This window comes from Gorilla gorilla, chromosome 18 (genome assembly GCF_029281585.2).
Source record: "Gorilla gorilla gorilla isolate KB3781 chromosome 18, NHGRI_mGorGor1-v2.1_pri, whole genome shotgun sequence".
Classification (NCBI taxonomy): domain Eukaryota; kingdom Metazoa; phylum Chordata; class Mammalia; order Primates; family Hominidae; genus Gorilla; species Gorilla gorilla.
This window is the reverse complement of record NC_073242.2, coordinates 100,615,959-100,639,770: the sequence shown is the minus strand read 5'-3', so window position 1 is coordinate 100,639,770 and position 23,812 is coordinate 100,615,959. Positions and strand designations below refer to the sequence as shown.

The 23,812-nt window shown below is 38.9% G+C and overlaps 1 protein-coding gene across 4 annotated transcripts in view; it reads left to right on the top strand.

Moving 5' to 3' along the window:
• The window catches only part of HYDIN (HYDIN axonemal central pair apparatus protein), a 421,455-nt gene that overhangs the window by 43,368 nt on the left and 354,275 nt on the right, over window positions 1-23,812 (top strand). For all 4 annotated transcript variants that reach the window (XM_055366388.2, XM_055366390.1, XM_055366389.2 and 1 more), the window contains exons 2-5: window positions 120-277; window positions 2,049-2,174; window positions 8,011-8,130; window positions 11,319-11,453. In XM_055366388.2, coding sequence (XP_055222363.2) covers window positions 120-277; window positions 2,049-2,174; window positions 8,011-8,130; window positions 11,319-11,453 — 539 coding nt within the window. The remainder of the gene's footprint in view (window positions 1-119; window positions 278-2,048; window positions 2,175-8,010; window positions 8,131-11,318; window positions 11,454-23,812) is intronic.

Sequence of the window (23,812 nt, the reverse complement as noted above, 5' to 3'; positions counted from 1 at the left end):
TGGATTTTGGAAGATCAGTATTTTCTAAACCTTCCTGTATTTGAAAAAGCTTAAAAAAAATTGTGACCTGTATTCAGGAATTAACTATTTGTTCTAAGACATTTTTGTTTCACTCTTAGGTGAGAAAAAAAAATTACTAAAAATGACAAGTAGAAGACTTGAGGAGTCCATGGGGGCTGTTCAGATGGGATTGGTCAATATGTTCAAAGGATTTCAAAGCAAGGTTTTGCCACCCCTGAGTCCAAAGGTGGTTACAGAAGAAGAAGTAAACCGAATGGTAATGTATCAGGGAATTAATATGTAAAACACTTAATGCAATCTCCTTAGGAGAATGACAGTTGCTACTTGGCATTCTCAGAATGCCAAACAGAATTACTGACTGATTAATATCAATTTAGTTATAATGGTAGCTTTCTGCAGAGTGTAGATACCTTTTAAAGCCTGAGAAGTTTTGAAATTGCATACATACTTCAAAGTTAGAGGCTTGATTTGCTTAAACTAATCAATTGAAGTGAGACTTTACAAATGAACTATTAAGATTTTCTAAATATTAGGTAGCACCATGACAAACTGTCATTTGTTTAGTTCAAAAACAGTCAAATATCAGAATTTCATAGGATTCAACCTAATTATTTACTACCTACTGATTGGCAAGAGTAATTTTTGTTTGTATATTTATAGAACACAGAGCATTAAAATAATGACTAAGTGGTATTTAAGAAAAATAGGTATTTTTCCTGTTCTTTAAAATAAAACATATTTATAGCTTTAATTATTTATAACGATTGGTGATAATTTATGAACCACATGCTATAGAAAATATTAGTAAAAATGTATAGTGCCAGGGATAGTATTCACTACATTTTAAAAACTAATCTTAAGTTACATTCCAATTAGAGAAATAAAATCAATCATTATTTTCTTTTGTGATGGTTGTTGGTACATATTTAAAGAAACTCCTGGCATTTTGCTTTTAAGACCTAATTATTTTAATTTAAATCACAATATAGCTGACACCTCTTAACATTTCATTATCCTTATCTGGGTTCCAATCAAAAAGATCTTAACCAAGTTGAAATCTGTCTTAGAAATATACCTTCATTTAAATGGATTCAATCACAGAAATAAAATTTGTAGAAAAATAGGCATTTTTAAAGTACATTGTGTTTAACCCAAGGCAACATAAAGCAGCTAAGTTATATACCCTCAAATGTTTTGTAAAAATCTTGGCATATACTTAAGCATTATGTAGCTGCCAATGATCATAATCTCCCTGCACATAAAGTAGGAACATTCTAGAACCACAATAACATTGGTTCTGGGTAACTAATCCCTTGTTGGGTTAGTTTTATTTAAATGCTAGGTTACTTTTTTTTTCTCATAACATTGGAAAGGGTAAAAGCATTTTGTGTTCTTACTGGGGTGTGTGAATGTGACTGGCTGTGGGATCTGCTGATTAGCTCAGAGCTCTTTCAAAGCGAGGTCTAAATGCACCCTTGTGATATCTCTAAAGTTCAAACTCATTCCTAAGTGATGTAGTCACACTTCCTAGATCTTTGCAATTTTATAAGATTTCTCTCTAACATCATATCATAGTTAAACACCCAAAAGCTTTGTTTGCATATTGTAATGTTAGTTGAGAAATAGAGGTATTTCAAACTCCTGGTTTTTGAAGCCCTTGAGTGACTTTACAAACTGAGAGTTTTATGCACAGATGCCTCTTCTGAGCATAAATGTTAAGCTCTTTGGACGTGTTCCTGTGCAATTTCTTGACTTTTTTCTCTCAGGTTCTTTTGTGTGATTCCTTCAAAATCATAAGGAAACAGCAAACACATGTCATTTTCAATTACCCTGCAAAGACCTCAAAAGTGCGTGGGTACTTCTCTTATATAATTTACTTATTTTAAATATTTTATAAGGGAACTTAGTGGCATTCCAGAATTATCCTGAAAGCTGCAAACACAAATTATTCATTACTGGTACTTATGAAAACACTTTTTCAGTACAACCACTTATGAATCTTTGGTTCTTATTGTTTTACCTTCTAGCTTACACCCTCAGAGTTCCTGAAGGAAATGTCCCTGACCACTGAGCAGAGACTGGCAAAAACACGTTTGATGTGCCGACCACAGATCATCGAACTCTTAGATATGGGGGAAACAACACATCAGAAGGTAGCTGCTCTCTATCGTACTTGCATATAAAGTGGGCCCTGGCACAACACGAAAATTCCAGAACAATAACTAAGTAAAATTTGTTTCTTGGCTACCTAATCCTTTATTGGGTTTGTTTTCAATCCTCCTTTTCTGCCTCTGAATATCTTCATATCTGTGATTTGGTATGGTGAAGACTGCAAGTGCAAACCTCTTTTAAAATAACTTTTGACTAGTTATACTTCTTTCTTAGCTACTTCTGAATACTATTTGACGCTATAGTTTACACAGGTTAGGAGTAATTCTAAGAATTATATTAGTCAAGCCCAATTAAGTTATTGTCTTAGTGTAACAAGTAATCTCTCCTTATCTGAGCTGCCCACTAGAAAAGAAGGAGTTGGAATTGTTAATTAAAGTAGGCATTCGTTGTCTATTCTGGCTCATTTCCAGTAACAGACATATCCTTTTGTCTCTAAAGAATAGTGATTTTATCATGTTTCTATATTCGAATGTAAACCATACCTTCCAGGCTTTAGGAGCATGTGATTATAGAAGGTCTGGTTTCCTATTTTTTAATTAATTTCTTAAATTATATCCTTTACTTTTAATGCACAAATTATGGTATGAACCTCCAATAGTTGGGCTGCTGGGGAGATTAACCTCTTCTCAAAGAGTTCCCCAGAATTTTCCTCTGAAAATTCCTGAGAGTTTTTCAGTGTTATGTTCCTCATGAAGAATGAGTCTTTGAGGCTTGTCTGCTGTTACTGCTACACCATTGCTTCCTTTGTCTAGGATATACATAAGCTTCACTGTTCTGAGCATTGCTAGCTTTTTATTGTTTTGTCTGTTTCCCACAACCACCCTCCAAATTTGAGTGGAGGGAACATGGTCTTTTCCAAGACATTTCTTCTAATTAAGGACCATTTCCTCTTTTCTGAAAGCATAACACATAACAGGCTATGAGGAGTTTTTCCTGTGTACTACTAGTGTGTGTATTTTAATGTGTTTTGACTCTGCTATAAAGGATGAGGAAATCAGATACTTTACACTTTCTCTCCTCTCCTCTTTAATTCAGTTGGTTATTTTTAATTTATATGCTGAAATTTAATCATTTATCTCTTAGATGGGTGGCAGTCATCTACTAATTTCTTCAATAAGAGCTTATGAAGACTGTATTTCTTTGTTTTATGTGTTTGATAATATTTGTGTCTTGCCTTTATACTGAACTGCAGATTTGTTACTTATGAAATTCTTGGGCCACAAATTTTCATAACAGCTTTGCAGGCATTTTCCCTATGACCTTCTGACTTTAAATGATGGTATGTAGAAGTCGGAAGCCAGCCTGATTTCTCCCCCTATAAGTTAATCTTTTAGCCCATGTGCCCAAAGATTGTTTGTTATTATTTAAAGTTCAGTATTAGGATACACTACATTTTTCCTGAGGTACTGTGGGCCTTTATTTTATTTTTAGAAAGTTTTTCTTGAATTATCAAGTATTTTTTTCATATCATTTTTCAATGATGAATATGTTGGACCTTCTTTGTCTGCCCTTCTACAGCTTGCATTTCCTCTCTCATTCATTTTTAACTTTCTGTTCATTTCCATTGCATTGTCATTACATTCATTAGGGTATCCTCTGTGTCCCTTACTTTGAGTTATGTATATATATATTTCTTTTATGCTTCATTTTTTACCAGACCAGACCTGGTTCAACAGACCTCTTTAATCATCCCGCTTCTCACCACTTCCTCCACCACCATTCCAGTTTAAGCCATCATTATCTAGAATACTGACATAGCCTTCCTATTTCCATCTCATTCTCCCTCTGCCCCCATTATCACAAAGCAGTAAAAGTAATTTTAAAAATGTAAATCAGAATATATTGTTTCCATGTTGTCTCATAGCATTTGATACAGTGAGCATCTCTTTTTTGTACCCTTTTATTCACTTGTATCTGACATGGCATACTCATTTGATTTTCTTTCTACTTTTCACTGGTTGATTTTTGCTTATTTTATTTGTTGGATTATTCATTCACTCATTTCTGATCACTAAATATTAGAGCTCCCAGTACTTGGTACTTGAACTTCTTTCTCTTGTGAACTCACAACTTAGGTGACTTCTTCTAGGAAAAAAGGCTTTAAATTCTACTTTTTGTTGTTTACTTTTATATTTATATCTCCTGCCACTGTCTATCCCCTGAACTCTGGATCATATAGTCAGCTTAATGTATGGTTGGCAGCTCAAACTTAATATATTTAAGATCTAATTGTAGCTTTACATTCCATCTCTGAAAGCCTGATCTTTCCTCTTTGTCTCTTTCTTCCTGCTTTTCATACCCCCACTTATATGTTTTCCTAGACCAAACACTTCGGAGTTGTATTCCTGATGCCTCTCTATTTTACATCTTATGATCCAGTGATAAGTGCTATGAATTCTGCCTTCACAAATGTCTTTAATCATACTGCTTCTCACCATGTTCTCCACCACCATTCCAGTTTAAGCTACCATTATCTAGAATATCAAAATCGCCTCCCTGTTTCCATCTCGTTCTCCCCCTGCCCCCATTATCACAAAGCAGTAAGAGTGTTTTTTTAAAATGTAAATCAGAACATGTTACTTCCATGTTTAAAACCATCCAGTGACTTCCCATTACTCACATAATAAAATCTAAACTCAGTGCCAAAACCTCCAAGGTCCTGTACCATCTAGTCCTGCCTTCCTCACGGACCTCTTTGCCTTCTACTCTTCTCCCTCTCAGTCTCTTCTCAGTGAATTTTCCCTATGCTGCTCTTCAGACACTCAAAGGTAATTTCCACCTGAAGGACTTTGCACTTGCTTTCCCTTCTAACTGGAGTGCTATTCTAAAATCTTAGCGTGACTTGCTTCAGACATCTACTTAGAAGTCATCTCAGAGAGGCCTTCTCTTGACTGCCTATCTAAAAGAGCAGCCACCTCCCAGTCTGCCATCTCCTTGTCCTGCTTTAGCTTTTTTTCACAGCCTTTTCACTACCTGACTTTATGTTCTGTATTTCTATATTTTTTGTATGATCGCTTGAGCTTCAAGAATGTCAACTTCATGAGGTTAGGGCTTTTTTTGGCTTTGTTCACTATGTTCAGCATACAAAAAAGAACGTGGCACATGTTGGAAACTCAATATTTATTGAATGAAGACATGAATTTTTAATCTCTCCTAACTGCTCACTTCTTTACATTCTTAAATATTTGCTTTGTGCTCTTTGACTTTTTTTTCCATTATGCTCTTTGAGCTTATGGTGAAATGATGTAGTTAAGACTGATTGCTTAATGGCAGAAATTCAATTAGCCAGAAATTAAAGAGTATATACTGTATTATTCCACTTATATAATCAAGAAAACTAACCTAAGATGTGAGAAGTAGATTAGCTGTGTTACCTTTGTCATAAATCAAGTGACCATATATTTAATAATTGGTTTGGGGGCTTTCTAATCTGGTACATTTATTTTTCTGATAAATCTTGTGCTAATATCTCATTATCATTACTGTGGTAAGTAACAGTATATGATATGTAATAATATAATTATCATGTTGTGCTACCTGATATAGCAAATCCTCCTATCTTGTTCTTCAAATGTATCTTGTCTATTCTTGGTCCTTTGCATTTCCATATAAATTCAGTCAGCTTTTTTGTTTCAAAAAAAAACTGCTGGGATTTTTTTTTTAATGTATTGCATTGAATTTTCAGATAAATTTGGGGAGTATTTGACATCCTGAAAAAATTTCTTTTAATTTATGAAAATAGTATATTCCTGCATTCAGTTAGGTCTTCCTTAATTTCAGTTAAGGTCTTCCTTAATTCCTTAAAACAATAATGTTTTTAGTTTCTGGATAAAGGTCTTATACATCTTTCATTGGATTTGTTTCTATGTGTTTTACATTTTAGGATACTATTTTAAGTAATATTGTTTATAAATTTCATTTCCTAAATGTTCATTGCTAGTACCTAAAAATAGAATTGGTTTTGGTATGTTGACCTTGTACTCAATGACCTTGATAAATCACTTATTAATTCTAATAAAAGAATTATTAGAATGATTTATTTGTAGGTTATTTTGAATTTTTGAAATAAGCAATTACTTTGCCTGGGGAAAATGACAGTTTTGTTTCTTCTTGTTTGATTTCTAGTACTAAAACAACCTTGAATTTCTGAGATGAACCCAACTTGGTCATGATGTGTTATCGTTTTTATATAGTGCCAGTTTCAGTTTCAGTTTGCAAATTTTTTTTTCTCTCTCTTTCTTTCATCTATCTGTCTATCTGTCTATGGTTTATGAATGAGACTGGCCTATAGTTTTCTTTTCCCTTAGTGTCTTTCTCAGATATATAAAGGAGGTTATGCTAACATTATAGACTGAGTTGGGAGACATTTCATTTTTTTGTTTTTCTTTTCTTTGGGACAGTTTCTATAATACTTGAGTTGTTTCTTTTATGTTTGGTAGAATTTGCTTGTAAAGCTATGTGGGTTTGGAATTTTCTCTGTAAAAGGGTTTGTTTACAGATATAATTTCTGTAACAGTTTTAGAACTATTCAGATGTTCTGTTTCTTCTTGTGCCAGTTTTGATACATTTTTATTGTATTTTTCTAGGAATTTGTATTTTTATCTATATTTTCACATTTATTGACATAATATTTATTATCTTTTTACTGAATTTGGGTTCTATTGTAATATTCCCATTTCCATTCTTTGTATTTGTTCTTTGTGCCTTCTGTCATATTTTCTTGATCATACTCACTAGGTATTTTGTCAATTTTATTAATCTTTTTAAAGACCTGAATTTCACTTTGTTGTTTTTATAGTATAGTTACTTTTATTTCATTAATTTCCTCTTGTTTTTGTCATGTCAATTTTTTTCTTTATTTTGATTTATTTTGCTATTTATTCTAACTTATTAAGATGGATACTTACAGCTGCAGTTTTCAAACTGTGTGCCAAGGTGCCCCAGGGTGCAACCGTGAACTCACAGGGCATCATTGGATAGTCTGAATTTTCAAGGGAAACCTGGCACTACCCAAAATCTACTGGATGCTAAACAGGCTACTAGCTTGGGGTAATTCGTAGTTTCAGCATTGGATGATGCTATATTCACTTTGATGATGTCATACTTTACAAACCTGGCTTCTCAGTGGTTGGTTAAATAAAAAGCAAGTACTTTGTTAAAATCAAAATAGAACAGGAAATGAGGGGTCCAAATCCAATTTGGTTCTGTTGTGCAGTGCCCAACCAGGGCACACATCCCATTAGTAAGCTAGTTATTTGTATTATTGTTTTGTATGATGAGAATTCATTTTGAGTAACCACATATTTACCCCTTTATTATTCTCCTTTCCTTCCTGCATCTCTGAACTTCTAAGAGAAATTCTCTTCTCCATAAAGAATACCCTTTGGTATTTCCTTTAGAAGTTGGTGACAACATTTTTCAATTTTTATTTCTCTGAAAATGTGTTTATTCAAACTTCGTTTTTGAAGGGACTTTCCCCGGGTAAAAAATACTATGCCTGCAGAGGTTTGTTTTTTTTTTTTTTCAGGATTTAAAAAATTTTATTCCTCTGCCTTCTGACTTGTGATGTTGAAAAGTAGGCATGTGTTTTTGCTCCTTGAAAGTTAAATATTCTATTTTTTCCCTCCAGTTTCTTTTACACATTCTTTTGTCCTGTGTTTTAGTGCTTTTACAATGACGTACCTGGGTATGGATTTCTTTTTGAATATTTCCCATGTTTAGTTTTAATATCCACAGGTCTACGTAGTATTTTCTTATCTTCCCCAGTCATTTTTGTCAATGTGTGACTATAACAATAATTTACTCTTTCAACTGAAGTTTTCAGGAATTGACCTGGATCAGGCATTATTCCAGCCCTTTCCATCAGAAATTATATTTCAGAACTACACTCCCTGTGAAGTCTATGAAGTTCCACTGATTTTGAGGAACAATGACAAAGTGAGTATGTTCACTGGGGTGGGTGAACTCTTCCAGGATATATGAGAATGGGTTAAAGTAAAATGAGATCTTGAGGGATCTTTGATAAGTTCTTTAATTTGATAGACTTAGGAAAATAGTATGAAAACATGTTCTTTGATTGTAAACTTAATGACGACAAGGCTGTGTCTGTTTGTTGCTATATGTTGAGTCCTAACCAGTGCCTAACAAGTAGTGAACTCCCAACGTGTGCACTAACTTTTGTTGATTAAAGGATTGACCAGATGAGTGTCACGGGGTTCTTATGTATGACAAATTGGGCTAGGTTTTTATTTAAGATAGGGAAATTACTATTAATGTTTATGTAGTCTTCCTTAGAGACATCATTTCCCCAATTCAAGATATAAACTCTACTCATGAGAATTGCAATTGAGCATATATATATGTATGTGTATATATATATATATGTATGTGTGTGTGTATATATATATACATATATATATATATATTTTTTTTTTGAGACAGAGTTTCACTCTTGTTGCCCAGGCTGGAGTGCAATGGTACGATCTCGGCTCACTGCAACCTCCGCCTCCTGGGTTCAAGCGATTCTCCTGCCTCAACCTCCCCAGTAGCTGGGACTACAGGCATGCGCCACCACACGCAACTGATTTTGTATTTTTAGTAGAAACAGGGTTTCTCCATGTTGGTCAGGCTGCTCTCAAGCTCCTGAACTCAGGTGATCCACCCACTTCGGTCTCCCAAAGTGCTGGGGTTATAGGTGTGAGCCACCGTGCCTGGCCGAGCATTTATATTTGTATTTTACAATGCATTTATAGTCTGCAAATTGTACCTTTTTAAAAGCCTTCTTTTCACTTCTAAAAAATGTAGGTCCCTTTCCTTTTTTTCTGTCTTCTTCTTTCTATAGAGGATAGCCTTCAAAGTTTGTCTACAGTCAGTTTTGAAGGCTTCTCTCACTGTCTGTGTCTTGTCTCTTTGCAATTGTAATGGAAGATTTCTTTTTCAGCCTTATGACTTTTTCTTTAGAGATAAATTAGGGTTTATTTCAAGAAAAGATATTAAATGCCTGAAGAGTTTCTTGACACTTAACAATAATGAAAGAAAGTAATGCAGAAGTTCAGCATGAAGCATACTTGAGTGTGAAAAGTAATCAGATGGGGAGGAAGGCATTGGAGAGATGGGAAATCTGGGTATAAAGACAAGGAGGAATACTTTCATGGGTCTAAGAATGTGGAGACAAAAAATTCTAGCTATAAGACAAAATAGAAATTAAGTGAAGACTATGCAAGAATCCAAAGCAAATGGACTTGCAGTTATATTTGGTACAGCAGCTCATTAAGGGAATCAGCGATGCCTTGCAGAGATCAATGGGGTGATTTAGTGACAGCAAAGCCAGACTCTGGAGAAAATGGTCTGTTTCATTCTTTTCTGCAGTAGCATTAGTAAGAGAAGCTCATGGGTCAGAAATGAAAGGGAAGGAAAAGAACTGGAGGTACACAAGATTGTGTTCCTAGACCTCAAGAAGAGGTGCATTGCACAGACATTAGGGCTCTATCTTTTCATGCAGTTCAGTTCTCACTTCTGACTCTCTTTTCCCTTTCTATATTACTTTTTGACTCTTGCTGAGGTATTTTTAGCCTACTAAAGTGGTACAGTCCAAAGCATCCTTTCTGACCTTAAACAAGAAATGGTCATCAGTGGTTGTTTAATAGCAAGTCGGGGTAAAGGGCACGTGTGAGTTTTGTCTGCCAGACATTCAGTTCTCATGGATAACCAACATCTCTTGATAAGATGCAGCCAGAGTGCTGGCCACATGGAAAGAGGGTCCCATCCTAGGAATGTCCAGCTACCAACAGGCAGACAGTTCTCTCCAGGCAAGGCAGGCTTGTCCTCTGGTGACTCCAGGACCCTCATGCCAGGTGGCTGATGTGACCCTGCTCCTCTGCTTCTTTAGTTCACAGTTTCATAAAGAACCATGGGGAGAGATTTGGGGCCCCGAGAAATGCTTTCTGTGCTGTTCATCTTTTATTTGCTTCCTCACTGTCGTGGGGTACAAAAGATAGAGCCTGTCAGGTTATTACTTTTGTGTCTCCGTCCCTCACACACAGAGGATGAGAATAAGCCAGAACACTTGTGATTTTAATTGGGTTAGAATGATAAGGACCCACACTCCAGAGTCAGACTAATCTGGGTTCAGATTCCAGCAGGAGAATAAGACTTTAAAAGAATGGAGCTGTTGGGAGCTGCTCTGAGACTGCTCTGGGGGATATCCTGCTGCTCTTTGCTCTTGCTTTGTGGTGTTTACTCAGGACCATCCCATGGAGAGGTGGGGTGGAGTTTGGCTGGGACTTGACTCCCAGCACCTTTGCTTGGTGGAGCTGTACCACTGTGGGCAAGTGTCTGTAGCATGGGAGTCAAAATGAAGCTCAAAGATTATGGTGAGGATGGGGTGGCATATAATGTGCTATAGATGGGCCATTGAAGGGGTGCAGGAAGTGTGACTTCTCTCAGAGCAGTTCTCAAATGCTCAAATGTTGGGAAATCCAGCTTAACTCCATTATGTGGGTGAGGTTTTAGCTGATTAAAGAGCCCTTGAAGATAGTCACTTTTTTTTTTTTTTTTTTTGAGACAGAGTCTTGCTCTTTGCTCCGAGGCTGGAGTGCAGTGGCCCGATCTCGGCTCACTGGAACCTCTGCCTCCTGGGTTCAAGCGATTCTCCTGCCTCAGCCTCCCCAGTAGCTGGGACTACAGGCGCATGCTACCACACCCAGCTAATTTTTTGTATTTTTAGTAGAGATGAGGTTTCACTGTATTAGTCAGGATGGTCTTGATCTCCTGACCTCGTGATCCGCCTGCCTCGGCCTCCCAAAATGCTGGGATAACAGGGGTGAGCCACTGCGCCTGGCTGATAGTCACTTTTAAATGATTTAATTTTAAAATGAACAAAGACTTGTAATAATAATAAAAATAACTAAGAATAATAATGTTAATAAAAATGAAAGCTAGAAGGTATTGGGTGCTTACTTTGTATGGGATAAAGATAAGTACTATCATCTCCTTTTATAGTTGAGAAGACTGAAGTTCAGACCTGACCAAGGTCACACATCTAGTAAGTAGTTGATGGATTTCAGTCTGTGTTTAACTCTGCTTTTTCACATGCACGATGTTCATCATCATGTGTTTCCCTGCAGATTCCAAGGTTGGTGAAAGTTGTGGAGGAAAGTTCGCCATACTTTAAAGTAATCAGCCCCAAAGATATTGGCCACAAAGTGGCTCCTGGAGTGCCTTCCGTATTCCGAATCCTCTTTACTCCAGAGGAGAACAAGGTAATACCAGGAATGGCAAGAAATTGGACACTTGTACTGGCAGATTGCAGTTCAATTTTGAATATTTACAGAGGCGGTAGTGCTGGTGGTGGTGGTGGTGGTGGTGGTGGTGGTGGTGGTGGTGGTATTGGTGGTGGTCTTGGTATTGACATTTGTGTTGTTGTTGGTGGTGGTATTGGTGGTAGTGCTGGAGGGTGGTGGGTAGTGGTGGTAGTGTTGGTGTTGGTAGTATAGATGGTGGTGATATTGTTGTCATTGATGGTGGTGATGGTATAGATGGTAGTGGTGGTGTTATTGATGTTGGTACTGGTGTTGTTACTATTAGTAGTGTTGGTGGGTAGTGGTGGGTGATGGTGCTGGTGTGTGTAGATTGTGATGGTATTAGTAGTATGGTAGGGTAGTTGGTGGTAATATTGTTGTCATTGATAGTGGTAGTGGTGGTGGTGGTGTAGATGGTGGTGGTATTGTCACTGATGGTGGTGGTAGTGGTGGTGTTAGTATTTGTAGAGTTGGTGGGTGGTGGTGGTGTAGATGGTGGTGGTGCTGTCATTGATGGTGGTATAGGCGGTGGTAGTCACGAGAGGAGTGCTGAGACAAAGGATAAAGATTTTGGCTTCTAGGAAGTTTGGGGCCTTAATTGGTTATGACTTTCCTCCCCAGATTCTAACTAGTTTGCAAAAGAGGTCCAAGACTCAAACATAGAGATAATATCATAGTTTCAGCCTCAGTAATGGTAAAGCTAGAGCTGAGAGCAGAGGCCTGCCTGGCCTGCTCACCCCATCAGCTCACAGGCAGTCTAAGAAGAGCCTGCAGTCAAAAAGGAGGCCATTTACTCTCAGTACCACTGCAGTGGTGGGGAGGGGAATGGAGCCCAATCTCACTCTCCTCAGTCATGGAAATTCCAGTTCCTTGTAGGAGTGAAGGAGCAGGTATGGGGGCCTGAGGGTGGAGGCTTCCTCCCCACCCCTTCTCCAGGGAGTAGAATTGTTGGTCAGGTTTTGTTCTCTGTGGGCCTAAATGGGGACTTATGAGGAGGAGAAGAGTTTTACCAGCATGATTGAAGGAGTGAGGACAGAGAACAAGTCTTAAATATGCAGAACAAAATGCAGGCTGTGTATCATGTTAATAGCAGGCGTGCTTATCTGTGTTACACTCTTATGGTTGGAGTCAGTAGAGCACAGTGGAGTCAGACAGAACTAGCTTGGAGTCCTTGCTTCTCCACTGCTAGTACCTATCGGCTGCTGTCAATATCATTACCAGTATTCCCTCTACTATTGCTGTTGTTACTACTTTTCTGGAGAGCAAGGATAGAGAATTTAATGTGGTTTGTTAAGTATGTACTCCTGTGGTGAGTGGTTAAAAATTCTGTTATAATAATACCATTGCTATAATTTTGCCACTTTGTAGTATTACCATTTATATGTTAGGTTGTGTTTAGGAAACTACAATTTTGTTTGAGGTTCTACTGAAATAAATAAAAAGATAAGTAACTCCAGATGTAGGGCTTTTTGTTGCGTATTGTTGAAGTCCTCATTTTTTCTGGAGGCTCTATATCTGAATATTGTCTGTGGGGAGAACAGGGTCTGGATTTACTGTGGGTGTGAGATTCCTACACCGTCATTTTTGTAGGAAGCTGATTATAATCCTTTGTGCAGCTTGTAATACAAAGCATGCTGGATTTGAGGAGGTGGCTTTCCTTAGTTTTTTTCTGTGCTGGAGAAAATAGGTCTTCTGTTGGATAAGTATCGTTGTATCTGTACCTCATCTGACTGAAAAAGGGATACACAAGACTTTCTGGAGATGGAATGTTCTATATTGGCATGAGGATTATGTGGCTGAATTCATTTGTCAAAACATTTATATTTGTGCTTTTCAGTATATACATAAATTTTAGCTAAAAAAACCTGTATAACAATAGAAGGGGGAGGGAGTGGATAGAGGTATAGAGGGAACCAGAATGATAGAATGTTAAGAGTTGTCGAATTTGAGTGATGGGTACATTGGGGGTTTGTCATGCTAGTCTGTCTTCTTTGTGCATGTTTTAAATTTTCCATAATCAAAAGCTAGAAGAAGAGAGAGATTTTATTACTGTTTATCCTGCAAAGAAATAGTTGAAATGTATTTAAAATATGTTGCTATGTAGTTTATAAATATGAAATGCTAACATTTCTGGTGAGGATTATTGCTTCACTGTGTTTTGTAGCTGCTTATCTTACTCTCAGCTCTTTTATTCCTTCTTACCGTTCCACTTATCCAGGTTTATTGGGAAACCCCTAATTAAAAAAATTAACTAAGTTAAATGTTGTTATACTGTTACTTCTAAATGTTTGAAAGTTATCCAAAGCTGAATGCATGTTTGAGGAGACATAGTGAGGATAATGTTTACCTATGAGAAATTCAGCTGTCCAATTTTGGAGACATTAAGATCTTGTGTTGGACTTGGCTCTAAACTGTGTAATTTATTTCAAAAGACAGAGTTGTTTTCTCATTTTGCTGGCTAGCTAGCACTGATGATGACGTAGTCAGTTATCTACATTCGCTTTCACTGTTGGAAAGTCTTCCTTAGAGACATCATTTCCCCAGGGCAGTGCGCAGAATGACCTGCTAGGGTTAGGCATGCTGTCTTTCGGGCTGCTCCAGAATGCAGCCAACGAGTGACTAGAGCCAGATTTATTTTAGGAAAAATAAAAGTCATTCATTTCACCAAGTGTCATTGTTTCTTCACTTGGCCAAATTGATAGCCAAAGTACATGCTTTTTTCTTTCTTATCCCCTGCTGATCTGAGCACTCTCCATTCTCATTTACCCTCCTCACATCTGGATGGTAAGATATGTAAATTGCAGCATGCCACAGTTCAGCCAGCCCTCTTTCAATTGGATTTTCAGTACCCATGTATATTAGCATGTCGAAGATGATAATGCAGTTTACATTTCCCTCCCGCCCATCATCTATTAATCTGGCTGCCTAGGGATGGAACTTGTTAAGAATGCCAAATACCCAGATAACAGGTGCAGCAAATTTACTTTGGCTTTCCTTCTCTCTCCTCACTCAGACTTTTAAAAAAAATGATTGGATATGTTATTAATCTAATAATCGTAGTGTACCTATCATATACTGTAGAAATGTAATAGCTAGTGTCATCATAAAATAACACTATAAAATTCTAGAGCCTGACATTTTTCTTGACCTCTTAAATTTGTATCTTTACCATTAAAATGAGAAAGAAAAATATTAGGCTTTTGTGGGAAAGCAAAACAAAGTACTTCCTTGGACTTAAGAAAGCATCTGTTTGCAATGTGTTGTCATACGGAAAAGGCAGCAAGCTTTGAAGAAAGCATGAAGTGATGCAACTGGGTGGCTCAGTTATGGTTTAAGAAAATGTCTAATTTGTTGTCAAAATGGTTTTTCCTGTTTGTCACTATGAAATTTAAAAACCATAGCCCAAAAAGAATAGAAAATGTTAACATGTTTTATGTTATCTATGTATACAATAATAATAAAACTATATTGCCAGCAATTTGAATTTAAATGTCAGTATCATAAAATTGTCCACAATCAATGACTTTTGTTGGCAAAAATAATGATCAGGATTTTGTTTTCCTCCTGCCTGAAATTCGCGCTCCCCAGTTCTATCTGGATCACCCCTGTAGCCCCAGTACCTGGCACAGGGCCTGATACATAGAAAGGGTGCAGTAAATATTTGTGGAGTGAGATAAGTAAGTAAAAGTTAATCTAAGAAAATAAAAAGAAGTCTCTTTGACTTGAGGTTGGCCTACAGATGAGAAGAGCATGTAAAAAGGGCTCAATTATCTTTTTGTGTCATGAATATATTAGATACTAACTTTCTTCTTTGTCACTTCAATTAACAGTAAGATGTCTAGGAAGTCTTCTCTAAAAAGAGTTTCTCTTTATTTTGTTTCATATTTCCAGATAGTTACATCCATACTTTTTAGCTTTATGGACCTCATAAATGTAATTTGATAATAAGGCTAACAAGGATTTTAGGAAATTTCTTTATAAAAACTCCTGATAGTGTAGTACCCAGAAAAGATATTACAAATGAATAATATTATTTCATTTACTCAGTGCCAGGCCCAGTTTTCTGAGCCAGATCCAATGGAGAATAGAACAAGCTTTAGCCTTCATGGAGCTTACATTTCACAATGAATAAACAAACAAACAAACAAATATATACAATTTAATGTCAGGAATTGACATAGTAGGGGGTAGGGAATGATAAGCGCTCTTCTTTCTTTCAAAAGTAAGGTCAAGGAAGACTTCTCTGATAGGAAAGTCAAGGGAAGGCTCTCCTGTTGAGGTGACAGTTGGGCTAACTTAAGATAACTAATTTAAGCCATGCAAATATCTGAGGGAAGGGCTGTCTAGGAGCGGGAACAGCAAGTGCAAAGGCCTTGTGGCAGAAACACGCTTGGCAGCCAGCTCGGGAAAGTACGAGAAGGCCAGTGGGGCTGGAGCAGAGGAAGCTGTTGGAAACATGGTAGGAAATGAGATTCCAGCAGGTGAGCTCATGAAGGATCTTAGAAGCCATGCAAAGTGGGATAGGAAGCCACCATAAAGTACTTCAAATATTTTTATTATGGAAGGCTTTCTTTTCCTCATATGCAAAATAGAAAGAACAGCAGAGTGTCTTTCTACTTTCTGCTGTCATCACCCACCTTTTCAAATCTCAGCGCATGACCAGTCTGGCTTCATCTGTCCTGCCCCTTCCCCCAGTAGATTTTGAAGCAAGTCCCATACAGCATGTAATTTCATCTGTAAATATTTTGTGATTTTTCTCTTAAAGATAAGGGCCTTTTTAAAAGTTAGCATAACCACAGTACCATGATTGTGCCTAAAAAACCACAGTCACTCCTTAATATCATTACATGTCCAGTCAGTAGTTTGGATCTTGATTTAAGAAAACCAACTTTAAGAAGTTGGTTTTTAAAAAAACCATTGTGTACCAAGTGCAACAATGGTTCACAATTAAGAAAAAGTTTGTTTTTTTTTAAAGTTGGTTTTCTTAAATCAAGATCCAAACAAGGTTTGCTGATTGCATTCCTATCACGTCGTTTAGAATGGCCCCTTGCTGCCTGTTGCCTGTAACTGATAGTTAGATCTATAGCCTTGATTAGATTCAATTTTTTCTTTTTGATCAAGAATCCTTCACAGGTGATGTGGTACTTCCTAGTGCATTATATCAAGAGGCACAAAATGTCTGTTATGTTTTGTTTTGTTTTTGTAATGATCCAATAAAGATCATTCCCTACATCACTGAGGGTTAAGTTTCTAATTCCATAATTTATTTTGCACTTACTGGTTGGAATTATTCTAAAAATAATAACAACAACAAAACCAAAACTTTCCCTCACCAGCGTTTCAGCTCCCGTGAGGTATAGTCCATTCAGGAAAGATAGGAGAAATGCTTGATCCTCTCCTTTTATCCAGCCTGATGGGTTGTGATTAGGGATGACACAATCTGACTTACATTTTGGGACCACTCTGGCTGCCAAGTAGAGAATAGGCTGAAGCAGGGCCACGTGAGGCATCACTGCTAGTAGCCTCCCCTTGACATTCATTTTCTCTTTCCTCATTGGTAAGAGAACCACAATTTAAAAAAATAATTATTTGTAATTGACAAAAATTGTATATATTTGTGGTGTTCAACATGAGGTTTAAATATATATACACATTGGAATGGCTAAATAAAGCTAATTAATATATACATTATCTAATTAATATATACATTACCTCACATACTTATAATTTTTTTTGTAGTGAGAACATTTAAAATCTGCTTTCTTAGCACTTTTCAATTTTACAATACATGGTTATTAACCATGTTGTATAATAGGTCTCCTGAACTTCTCCTTGTCTAACTGAAATTTTGTACCCTCTGACCAGCATCCCCCAATTCTCTAACCCCAGCTCCTGGGAATCACTGTTCTACTCTCTGCTTCTATGCATTTGACTGTTTTAGATTCCACATATAAGTCAGATCATGTAGTATTTGTACCTCTTATGCCTGGCTTATTTTACTTAGCATAATTGCCTCAGTTTCATCCATGTTGTCACAAATGATGGAATTTCCTTCTTTTTTAAGATTACATAGTATTCCATTGTATATATATGCCACATTTTCTTTTCTTTTTCTTTTTAACAGAGTCTCACTCTGTTGCCCAGGCTGGAGTGCAGTGGGGCAATCTCAGCTCACTTCAGCCTCTACCTCCCAGGCTCAAACAATCCTCCCACCTCAGCCTCCCTAGTAGCTGGGATTATAGGCACCCGCCACCATGCCCAGCTAATTTTTTTAAATTTTATTTTTAGTAGAGATGGGGTTTCTCCACGTTGTCCAGGCTGGTCTCGAACTCCTGAGCTCAAGTGATCTGCCCATCTTAGCCTCCCAAAGTACTAGGATTACAGGCATGAGCCACTGTGCCCAGCCTACATTTTCTTTGTATGTTCATCCATTGATGGACACTTGGGTTGATTCAACATGTTGGCTATCATGAATAATGCTGCAGTGAACGTGGGGGTTCAGGTAGCTCTTCCACATACTGATTTCATTTCCTTTGGATATATACCCAGAAGTGGAATTGCTAGATCATATGGTAGTTCTATTTTTAATTTTTTGATGAACTGCCATACTGTCTTCCATAATGGCTGTACTAATTTACATTCCCATCATCAGTGTACAGGGAGAACCACAAATTTTGATTGGACATTTCTGCCTGAAATAAGAAATTACATTTCCCAGCCTCCTTTACAGCTGCATGTAAGTGTCGGCCAATGAGATGTGAGTAGGACTCCAAGGCACCTGGTTGAAGAGAGCTGACACAGCAGGAGGTGACCTGTCCCTTCTGCCCTCCTCCCTCTGCCCTGCAGCTTGGCTGTGAAAGAGTTGGGTCCCAGGAATTACTCTGCCCCACAGGGTGACATCGAGGATGGGAACTGCATGCTAGAATGGTAGAGCAGGAATTTAGGAATTTGAGTCTCTGATGACACTGTTGAGCCGCCCTACCGACCTGGCCTACCTACCTCTGGACTTCTTTGTGTAAGATAAATAAACTTCTGCCTAGTGTAAACTGCTCTGATTTTGCTCTTTTTCCTTTTATAACGTAGCTGACTGATCCCTGATGCATATAGGGGGCAGAGGCTACTATAGTAGTTCAGGTAAAAGATAAGGAAGTTTGGATGAGGGTGGTGACAGTGAAAGTGATGAGAAGTAGGAGGAGTAAGGATGTATACTTTTTTTTTTTTTTTTTGAAGCAGAGTTTTGCTTTTGTTGCCTAGGCTGGAGTGCAATGGTGTGATCTCTGCTCACTGCAACCTCCGCCTCCTGGGTTCAAGCTATTCTCCTGCCTCAGCCTCCCAAGTAGCTGGCATTATAGATAGGCACCTGCCACCACGCCCAACTAATTTTTTGTATTTTTAGTAGAGATGCGGTTTCACTATGTTGGCCAGGCTGGTCCCAAACTCCTGACCTCAGGCGATCCACCCACCTCAGCCTCCCAAAGCGCTGAGATTACAGGCATGAGCCGCTGTGCCCAGCCGGATGTATACTTTTATTGTACAGCTGCCAGGATTTACTGATGGATCGATGATACGAGAAAGAAATGCCCCTAGTTTGAACTGTAGGATTTTGGCTAACAACTGGTCAAATGGTGGTGTCATTTACAGAGATAGGGAACAGAGGAGGAAAAGCAGGTTTGTGAGGCTGGGTGTTCAGTTCATCAACTGAAGTGATTGCTTAAGCCTGCAGGCCATCAGAGCCTCCCTAGTCATAACATCTGAATTAATTGTAAGCCGGCAGAGCAATATATAATGATGTATCATCTAATATAGTCATATTAAGTGCATAACTTCAGAGATCGGAATACATTTTAAGGGACTTGTTTAAAGAACCTTATATTCTTTTATGGGTGTGTGAATTGATTATGAAAAAATTTATAATGCAAATCAAACTTCAAACCTTCCTCATTTGGGAACTTGAAAAGGTCTGAAAACATCTCTCTCAGTATTTCAATTAGCCTCCTAAACTATTTACAGCTGCCTTTAATTCCTTCTAGAACAAGGCAGCGGATATATGAGTATAGAATAAAATGAGACAAACACTTCAGGATCTCCTCTTATCCTGGATTCAGCAGCATCTTTTGTTCTAGCTCTCAACGCCTCAGTTAATGCTCAGTCTCCACATGTGCCAGGGGCTTTTCAGTTTATAATTCCCAACAAAACATGTGCTGGCTGGATTTGATCGCCTAAGAAAAAGCGAAAATAGTACTTATCTCTTTAGGATTCTGTAGTAATCAGACTAGGCTGTTGCATTGTTGAATTATGTGGGGTTTTCTAAGATCAAGTATGCTTAGTGCAATATGTGCTTCCTCATGTCTAGATAGCATAAGTTTTGAGTCTGGCATTACCATCTGGAAACCAGAATCAATTGCAGAGCTAAGAGTCTAACAACTCAATTTTTAAAATTTTATTTTTATTTTTGTTTTTATTTTATTTATTTATTAATTTTTTTGAGACAGAGTCTCACTCTGTCGCCCAGGCTGGGGTGCAGTGGTGCGATCTCGGCTCACTGCAGCCTCCATCTCCCGGGTTCAAGCAGTTCTCTACCTCAGCTTACCGAGTAGCTGAGACTACAGGTGTGAGCCACCATGCCCAGCTAATTTTTATAGAGGCTGAGTTTTGCCATGTTGGCCAGGCTGGTCTTGAACTCCTGGCCTCAAGTGATCCACCTGCCTCAGCCTCTCAAAATGCTGGGATTATAGACTTGAGCCAGCACGCCCAGCCATTTTAAAAAATATATTTTAAATAAAAAGTATTTTTGTGGGTACACAGTAGGTATATATATTTATGGGGTACATGAGATGCTTTGATGTAAGCATGCAATGTGAAATAAGCACCTCATGGAGAATGGGGTTTCATCCCCTCAAGCATTTATCCTTTGAGTTACACACAGTCCAGTTACATTCTTTATTTAAAAATATACTAGCAACCCAGTTTTAATCAATTTCTTGAATCCTATTTATTCCTTTTTATGACTCACTCCTGCCTTAGGACTTGTATGTTTGCAGTTCCCCTTGGCAGGAGCACTCTGTTCCTAGATCTCACCCAACTGGCTCCTTTTGCTGTTCAGGTCCCCATCCGAAGGTCACCTCCTCAGGAAGACCTCTTTAGTTATTCTAACCTAAATTAACCCCATCCGATATTATCACTTTCCTGTGCTTTATTTTCTTCAAAGCCCTCATCACTTTCTGAAATTATCTTGTTCTATTATTATTATCCTTATCAGTATATAGATGGCTAGATGGCTCCCTACCAACGAGAGTAAACATATGTTGAATTTTTCCTATATGCCTTACACAAATTGTACTTAATACAAAAGTCTGATAAGGACAGTTAACATTTATTGAGTACTTACTACTTGCTAAATGCTAGGCTAAGTACTTGCCCACACAAGTCCACATCTGCGTCATCTCATGCCTGGACTATAGCAGTGGCTTCCTAACTGGCCTCCCTCTTCCCGCTGCAGTCCGTGGCCCACATAGCAGCCAGCGCTTTTTCTAAAACGTTACTCAGGTTACTTCAAGATCAGCTTTCAGCCTTGGGAATGCCTTCAGCCCTCTCACATCCTAACAATGGCTTACAAGATCTCTGGGATCTGGCTGCCACAACCTGTTGGCCATGTGTCTAACCACGCTCCTTCCCTTGCTCCCCTCTGGCCACAGGTTCCAAATCACACTTCCCCCAGACAGCCATCCATCCACATGGCTCCATTTGTCACTCATATCTCTGCTGAAGTGTCACCTCCTCATAGAGGCCTTTCCTGACCACCCCCCCCACCCCATGTAAAAGAGCTCTCCAGTCTCTCTGTCCCCATATCATGATTTATTTCCCGTCACTCATCACTACCAAATGTTCCGTTACCGACTTTCCTTCCTTCGGGAAGTATTTGTTGAGTAGTTGCTAGATACTAGGCTCTGTTCTAGGTACTGGGTATACAGAAGGCAAGAAGATGGGCAAATCCCTCTTGACATGGAAATATGAGGGAGACATGCACTACACTCACTGGGGAGGTAGAATATACGATATACTAGATGGCTCTGGGCAAGACTAAAGCTGGACAGAAGGTAAGGGAGTGATGGGGTAGGAGAGGGAGAGTTCCACTGAAAATAGGGCAGTCAGGGGAGGCCTCGGGGAGACAGTGGATCGCCGTGCCAAGCACTGAAGAGGTGAGGGGGTGAGCACCATGAATAAGTAGAGGGAAGGAGAGAACATCATGTGCGAAGGCTCTGAAGGGGAAACCTGTGGCTGCAGGGGGAACCAGGGGAGAGGAGGAGATATGGCCAGAGAAACGATGGGGGCACCAGGCCACGGGACCTTCGCAAGTGCGCCAGCCTTAGCCTAGGTACTTTTCAGCAGAGAAGCAGCCTGAGCCGACTTACATTTTTACTGGGTCCCTCTGACCCTTGGGTGGAAAATAGACTTTAGGAGAGCAACGGTTGAAATAGAAAGTCCTGTTAGCCTGGGAAAGATCGGAGTGGCTAGGACCAGGGTGGCGGGGGTGGAGGTGGTGAAGAGTCATTGCAGTTTGGATATATTTTGAAGGTAGATCCTATGGATTGTATCAAGAAATTGAGAAATAGAGCATGAAAGGATGCCTCATTTCAGGGTTCTAAAGCCAGACCGCTGGAGGGATGCTGCAGGTGGAGAGAGGGTCAGACCTTAGCTGTCTTTGTGGAGCCTTTGTGGGTACTAGAAAAAGGTTCCCCCTTTGGGCTGAAGCTGTTTTGCCTCCATTCCTGGCCCTCAGCAGAAATCTTTATGCACAGTAGCAGGCAGTGACATTCATCAGGAGCTTTGGTTTGGGACATAAGTTTATATCCAATGAGATGCTGACTGGGCAGCTGGTTATGAGTTTGGAGCCCAAGGGGACAGATAGAACTATAGGCGTAAAGGCTATTTGTGAGCATTCCTGGCAGTTTTAGCTTTATATTTATTTATATGTGAGTTGCACTGTACATTACATATCCTTTATTCATCTGTTCATCGTCTCCTCCATCCTGATGTGAGCTGGAGGAGGACCGTGACCATGTCTGCATTTCCTAATTGGTTGTATTCCTAGACCTAGCACAGTGCCGTGCTGGCACCTGGGCACTTAATGAACATAGTTGAATGAATAAACTGGGGATGCCACTGCTTTATGCTTGTCCTGTGGCTTCATGAGGTTGAGTATGTGGCCAGCCCTGTATGCCAATTTGTATGCCAGATGGTCCCATTCTTATTCTATGCCCAAAGCCCTAAAAGAGCTTTTTTTAAAACCTCCACCACTTACCACCGTTTATCACATGGTTACCAAAAGGAAATTTCTGTTCAAAATGACTTTTCATTAATCAAGACTGCCTTGCAGCTAAAACACACAATAAAAGGATGAGAAAATGAAGGAAAACAAAGCTTTTTTTAGATATCAGATACCTTTTATGGTGACTTCTTTTAACTTTTTCTTTGCTACATTGCAGGCAAATATTCTATCTTATGAGATGGCATAAAGAGTGACTTTATTCAGCATTTCTGTTGCATTTAAACTCATGACTGGGGAAGAGAGATGCCTAGGGCCTCAGCATTTTTATTTGGAATGGTCAGAAATGGCTTTGTGCAAGAAGTGAGGTTTCAACTGACTTACGCATCAGTTAGCTAGTGCTGTATGATTACAAACAATCCCACATTTAGTGGCTTAAAATAATAAGCACTTATTATTGCTCACAAGACTGTGGTGCAGCTGGGTGGTTTTTTTGGTGTTGCCTGGGCCCTCTCATCAGGTAGGGAACTCTGCTTATTGTGGCTGGGCTCACATATCTGGGGATCAGCTGGCTCTAGGCTGGTCTAGCATGGTCTTGGTTGGAGCATCCAGGTGCACATCCTGCAGTAGGCTGGACCAGGCTTGTTCACATGCCATTGGCAGGGTTCCAAGAGCAAGACTGGGTAGACCCAAAGCTTCTTGAGGTCTCAGCTTGAAACCGGCATAGCATAACTTCGGCCACCTTGTATTGCTCAAAGCAAGTGGAATGGAGACTCATTACTTGATGGAGGAGCTGCGAAGTCACATTGCAAAGAGTATAGGCAGAAAGAGGCCATTAGTTAGAAACATCGGCCGGGCGCGGTGGCTCACCCCTGTAATCCCAGCACTTTGGGAGGCCGAGGCAGGCGGATCACGAGGTCAGGATATCGAGACCCATCCTGGCTAACACGGTGAAACCCCATCTCTACTAAAAATACAAAAAATTAGCCGGGCGTGGTGGCGGGTGCCTCTAGTCCCAGCTACTCGGGAGGCCGAGGCAGGAGAATGGCGTGAA